Source organism: Trichechus manatus, unplaced genomic scaffold (genome assembly GCF_000243295.1).
Source record: "Trichechus manatus latirostris isolate Lorelei unplaced genomic scaffold, TriManLat1.0 scaffold00037, whole genome shotgun sequence".
In the NCBI taxonomy this organism is placed as follows: Eukaryota; Metazoa; Chordata; class Mammalia; order Sirenia; family Trichechidae; genus Trichechus; species Trichechus manatus.
In genome coordinates, this window is record NW_004443973.1 from 18108946 (window position 1) to 18115884 (window position 6939).

The 6939-nt window shown below is 38.0% G+C and overlaps 1 protein-coding gene across 1 annotated transcript in view; it reads left to right on the top strand.

The window, feature by feature from the left end:
* LOC101344027 (sodium channel protein type 9 subunit alpha) overlaps nt 1-6939 on the top strand; it is a 195448-nt gene that overhangs the window by 96360 nt on the left and 92149 nt on the right. Inside the window, exon 8 of the mRNA XM_023730496.1 lies at nt 6640-6703. Within this exon, the coding sequence (XP_023586264.1) occupies nt 6640-6703 (64 nt within the window). The remainder of the gene's footprint in view (nt 1-6639; nt 6704-6939) is intronic.

Sequence of the window (6939 nt, forward strand, 5' to 3'; positions counted from 1 at the left end):
AGAGAAGGCCTTCCCCTGGAACTGATGCCCTTAATTTGGACTTGCAGCCTATTAGACTGTGAGAGAATAGATTTCTCTTTGTTGAAGCCATCCACTTGTGGTGTTTCCGTTGTGGCAGCACTAGATAACTAAGACATACTTTTAGAGAGCAGATGTTTGAGTCAAGTGTGAAATTTGATTTCCTACCTGTTTTCTGTCTCTTAGAGGCCATGTCTTACTGTTAACATTCATTCAGACATTCATTTATCAGCAAATGTTTATTAACTGTCTTCTTTGTGCTAGGCATTGTGTAAGTTTCTGAAGCTGTAGCAATGAACATGATAGCCAAAGCCCTTGCTTTCACAGAACTCATCTTTTAGTGGGAATGAAAGATTAAAAGGGTTAATAGACAAAAGAATAAATATTGCATGTTATAATAAATACCATGAAAAGAAAATTAATCTCAGGGCTGAGATACCAACTAAATGAGAAGACCTCTCTGAGGAGGTGGCCTTTAAACTGAGATCTAAAGGATAATAAGGAGACATGAAAAGGTGTAAGTATGCGTGTAATTGTATGTACTAGAGGGAGAGTGCTGCTTCAGTTATAGGAAATAGCAAATAAAAATGCCCTGAAACAAGAAAGGGTATTATCTGTTTAAAGAATGGGAAAATAGCAATGTGATCAGCCTTTAGAAAGAGGGGAGAATGGTAACAGAGAAAATAAGAGAAAAAAGCACAAGTCATATCATGCAGGATGTTTTAGCCCATGGCAAGGAGCTTGGATTTGATTTTAAATACAGTGATTTTAATCTTCGTGTCTTCTCTGTGGAAAACTGACTGAGCAAGGGTGGAGGGTAGGTTAGAATAAGGGATACCAGCTCGGATGATGTTACTATCATACAGACAAGGGAAGACGGTGGCTTAGTCTAGATAGTGGCAGGGAGATGAAGACAAAAGGGTGAGTTTAAGATATAACCTATAAAATTTACTGATGAATTAGAGAAAGGAAGAGGGCTTGAGAATGACTTCTAGATTTCTGGCTGGAATAACTGAATGGGTAGTGATAGGAAATGAGAGAAATGTAAACAGGTTTGTAGAGGAAAGTCACCATTAACTAGTTGAAATTGAGATGTTTCTGAGCCATCCAAGTGGAGATATAAAGAAGACAATAGGAAATTCAAGTGTAGCGCTGAGAGGAACTGCCTGGTTTGGAGATATTAGAAGAGATTAGCAAAAATAAAGGATATAGACAAACACATCCTTCTGAGCAGCCTTGATGTTTTGAAGTCACGTAGAAGGTGGACAAACCACTGTTTAAAGTAAATTTAGTACTTAGAAGAAGCACAATTCCACAACCCTGATGTTTAGAAGTCAGGTAGAGAGAACTCAGAAAAGGACACAGAGAAGGAGCAGAAAAGTCAGAATCAAACAAAGATACAAATACTGAAGCCAAGAGAAGAAACTATGTTGAGAAAAGAGGATGGTTTGTATAGAACGATGCTGTGAGATTAAGGACCAAGGATGATGAAGATGGAGAAATATACGTTAGCCTAGACAACATGGATGTCATCAGAGTCTTTCATGAGAAAGTTTTGGTGAGTGGTAGAGAGATAAGGCTAAACTAAGGTAGTTAATGGGGTAAGCAGTAAAATATGAATTAATCATTCAGAAGAGAGAGAGGGAGACGTTAAGCTCTTGAGAAAGTGAAAGAGCAAAGGGGACAGACATCATCTCAGTTGAAGTAGAAGGGAAGATGGAGGAAGTATGCTGCAGAACCATGAGCAGATGATTAAGTTCAAACCCAGTGGTGTTTATTTCCTCAGAAAAGTATGAGATGTGATCATTGGCTCAAAGTGAGAATGAGGAAAGAGAAATTCTGCAGGAGATTTGAGGAGTGAGAATGTACCGTATGGTCATGTTAGAGAATGGAAATGGCATCTTTTTTGAGTGTCAATTTTATATTGGAGATCATTTATTTAAAATATAATCATTCACTTGGTTGTGAGAGTTTCTCCACTGACATTCAGCAGCTTGTGGCTGCTAGGTTATGGTAAGGGTCAAGTTCTGTCAGATTACTGTGTTAGACCAAGAGAGATGAGTGGAAGTTGAGGAAGCTTTTAAGGGAGTGATGATAATGAGTGCCCATGGATTCTAAGCTGGAGAAAGAAAGAAATGAACCCAAGAGTCCAAGGGTTGATGAATAATGAGAAAGTGGTAAGGTAAATGAATTGGCATTCTTGAATAGATCAAAGAATTATAAGGTTGGAGGCAAACAACTTAGAAAGTCTGAAAAGATTCTAGAAGTGTTTTCTGGTGTCTGTATCAATGCCTCTTCGGAGGTGCTTTTTTTAAAAAATGCATTATCAAATAAGTGAACTCACTATCTAGCCTCCTGTGTAATAACATACAATTTATAGATTTATCTTGGTGCTACTCACTGTCTACTTTAATGCTCATCAAACTTCCTTCTCACAGCTACAGAAGAAGGAGTTCATGTACACAGCTTGTAGTTAAATTTCCAATAACTATTGTGTATTGGGAAACCCTGGTGGTGTAGTGGTTAAATGCTATGGCTGCTAACTAAAAGGTCAGCAGTTTGAATCCACCAGGCGCTCCTTGGAAACTCTAAGGGGCAGTTCTACTCTGTCCTGTAGGGTCACTATGAGTCGGAATTGACTTGACAGCAACAGGTTTGGTTTGGTTTTTTTTTTGGTTATTGTGCATTGATTTAGTGTGGTTCTATTAGGATAAAATAGGATATTCTCTTGCTCCTATTTTCTTGATCTTTGACATTTAACAGAGGGAATTCTTGGAAAAACTACAATCCCAGACGACACTGCTACAACGGGTTTTCCTGTCTCCATCTTCATCTGCAGCTCTTTAGTTTTGGGGACTGCACCTCTCAGAATGCAATGTGTCACTTGAAGTCACTATCTCCCTTCCCCATTCTCTGCACTTATTTTCTCAGAGTTGAATTATTCACTCTGGTTGGAGACTATACCCTCGACCTCAGAAAGCACAAGCCGTACAATAAGTAGTTTACACACTGTCTTCTGAGACAGAACAGATAGTGTAATAGAATGTTTAGGCCACCAATTGTGTTTCACCTTTCTGTTATTGGCCTTGAAATTAATGGAAAATCCCCCAGAATCTGCACTAGATTGAATACCAGGTCCAGATTTTCATTGTATGAGTTTTTGTCATTTTCTGTTTCTCCTTTTTTACATATGTATTTTAGTGAAAAGTTAGGACTTATTCCATAACTACTTACAAACTTTGCTGTTGTATTACATTACATTAAAAAAATAATAGCTTCATTGAAAAATAATTCACAAACCATAAAATTTATGTTTTTAAATGGTATAATTCAGTGGCTTTTAGTATATTCACAGTTTGCAACCATCACACTATCTAGTTTTAGAATATTTTCATCTCTCCAAGAAGAAACTATGCCCATTAGCAGTAACTCTCTATTCCCTCCTCCACCTAGCCCCTCTAAACCACTAATCTGCTTTTTGTCTCTATGGATTTCCCTGATCTGGATTTTTCGTATAAATAGAATAATACAGTATGTGGCTTTTTGTGTATGGCTTCTTTTATTTAGCTTAATGCTTTTAAGATTCCTCCAGGTTGTAGTAAGGTATCAGTACTTCATTTTTTTATTATCAAATAATATTCCGTTGTATGGATATACCACCTTTTGTTTATCCATTCCTCAGTTGATGGACATTTGGGTTGTTTCCACTTCTTCACTATTATAGATAATCCTGCTGTGAACATGCAAGTACAAATTTTTGTATGGACTTATGTTTTCATTTATATTTGTGTTACATTTTTTCCTTTTCTTTACATGTTAATCTTAAATTCTCTTGAGGCCAATTATCCTAATAATTTAATGTCAACTTGTTAAGGAATTGTAAAGTGTTCGACAAGACCAGAGCAAGCTATTCTCGTTGCTTTACCTTTCATCATTCTTGTACTGAACTAAATATGTTAGCCTGCATAATGCCCATACAGGTAGCCCTGGAGCCCATTCTTACAAATCAGCTCCTCAGTGATTGGTAAACATAAATCAGTGGTACTTTAAATACGATTCTAAAGTAATCTCTCCATAATAAAATATCTTGGATGTTTATGTCTGCAAAATTGAATCTTATCCTTCCCCAGCCCCACTTTGCTATGCCTACCTTCCCTGAAGTGCAGGATTTCTTTCTTTTTTTTTTTTTTTAAGCTGTTATTCACATACACTCTTTCCTAAATTTTCACCTCAAACTAAGAGGCTTTATTTTTGTGCCTTCCAAGTAAGAGAAAATGATAATATATAAGTAAATCAGTCAATAAACCTTATCTGAAATTATATAATAGTTTAATAATAATGCCTGCTGGTCTTTGAGCAGCTAATTTAGAATAGAATGTGTGAATCATTGTGTTAAGTGCTTTGCATACAGTATCCTGTGTGTACTCTTCAACAGTCCTGCAAAGTAAGTATTCATATCCTCATTTTACAGATGAGATAGCTAAGGCTTAAAGTGGTTAGATAATTCACTACATAAGAAGGAGTAGATTCAAATCCAAGTATATCTGACATCAGAGTCTTTCTTCCACTATTATCCCCAAAGCCTTCCATAATTACATCTTTAGTGCTTTGATTTGAACCAAATAGGATGTTGGGCCCTTAATAAAAAGAATGGATATTTGGGAAGGTCCACAAAAGCTTTTTTAGTCTCTTACACATTTACTTCGAGATGCTGGATCAGCTCCCTGTCTTGAAAATAAGCTTTTCTAATCAATGTAGAAGAGATTATAAGACCCTTTACAGATGAAAATGGTCAGAAAGAGGAAAATATACATTTATTTCACAGTCATATCCTCAACACCCAGAACATATCCAAAAACCCATTGCCACTGAGTTGATTCCAACTCATAGTGACCCTATAGGACACAGTAGAACTGCCCCATACGTCTTCCAAGGAATGCCTGGTGGATTTGAACTGCTGACCTTTCGGTTAGCAGCCATAGCTCTTAACCACTACTCCACCCGGGTTTCCACCCAGAACATAGTAGGTTCTAAATAAATGTATTGGTAAATGAACAATGAGAGAATTTCAGAAAAATTTTTGCTTATTTTATTCTACTGACTTTGCTGAATTCTCGTCTTCTGGACTGCTAAATATTGGAGTCCTTCAGGACTTTGTGGCCTGCCATCTTTCCCTTCCATCCCCCTCCCTTTTTCTTTGTTTCCCTTCCTTTGTGTTTTTTCTCTTCCCCTCCCTAGCAACACTTTCTCGTTGTGTGAGCTCAAGTCCAGTGGCTTTGAAAACTGTCTATTTGATGATGACCCCCATTGGTATATCTCCATCCCTGATCACTCTGCTGACTTCCAGACTCCCATATCCATCCAGCTGCCACCTTGATACCCAAAAAACCAAACCCACTGCCATTGAGTTGATTTTGACTCATAGCGACACCATAGGGTTTCCAAGGCTGTAAATCTTTACGGAAGCTGACTGCCAAGTCTTTCTCCCATGGAGCTGCTGGTGGGTTCTAACTGCCCACCTTTCAGTTAGCAGCAGAGTGCTTTAACCACTGCACCACCAGGGCTCCTGCCACTTTGATAAATGCAGTATGTTATCTAATCATCATCTCAAACTTAGCATGGCCAAAACATAGCTCCTGGTTTTTCTCCAGACCTCTTCTTGTCCAGGTGTTCCTGATCTCAGTAACTGGCATCTCCCCAGTTGATATATCTGTGTGTCTGTTTACCCTACACTCCACATGCACTGCATTGGCAAATCCTGCATCTCTGTTTCCATCCTCTTCTCCCCATATCCACAGCTGCTCTCTGAGTCATAGCCTTAACCACCTCTCACCATAGTCACTTAACTCATCCGCTTGCTTCCACACCTGCACTCCTATAGTCCGCAGTCCACAAAGCACCTATTGTGATATTTTTAAATGTAAATGAGGTCTCATAACTCCACCTTCTACTTTGCTTCTGATTATTTTTAAAATAAAATCCAAACTCCTCTCCATGTTATGCAAGTTTCTACATGATCTGTCCCCTGCTTTCTTTGCCACCACAATCTTCCTCACTCACTACAATCTAGCAGCCTGTCCATCTTGCTGTCTCTACCGTACAGCAACTTCATTTCTGCTACAGGGCCTTTGGTCTCGGTCTTAACCCTACCCAGATATCTCTTCAACAAGCTCTTTGCATGGCTGGCTTCTTTGTCTCATTTAGGTCTCAGTTCAAATGTCATGTCCTCAGAGAGGCCTTCCCTGACTACAGTTGATCACATTTTCCTAATTTATTTTTTTAGAACACTTATCAATATCTGAAAAGATCTTGTTCATTTTTTTTATTTACTTGTTTAGTGTCAGTCATCACCCCTAACCTCCATCCCCACCTAGGCAAAAGGGAAGTTCCATAAAATTAGCCAGTTTGTTTATCATGTTCATCATCATATTCCCAGCCTACCCCATAAAAGCTAATGAAAAAATATTTGAGGGAGAATAAATAAATGGATCCATCTTACCTGGGATCAGGCCTAAATGTGTATATACAGATATAGATATATAGATATAAATCAGCTTACCAGCTTTATCACTCTTAGCTTACACTCAGTGACGTTATATTGCTCAAATTTTTCCTTAACAGAATATTTTTATTACTTGGAAGGATCCAAAGATGCTCTCCTTTGTGGTTTAAGCGGAGATTCAGGGTAAGTAGTATTTGTTTTGTTTTTAGTCTGCGTGCTGCAAAAGAAGGACAAGCATGTTCAATCAGTTTGCTAATCAGAACCTTTGATTTTTGAATTGTTTTCATATATTGAATGATATTATTTGACTCATTCTGTCCCAAAATGAAAGTACCTGGTGGCACAAACGGTTTGCATTCAACTACTAACCTAAAGGTTGGCAGTTCAAACCCATCCAGTGACACCACAGAAGAAAGGCC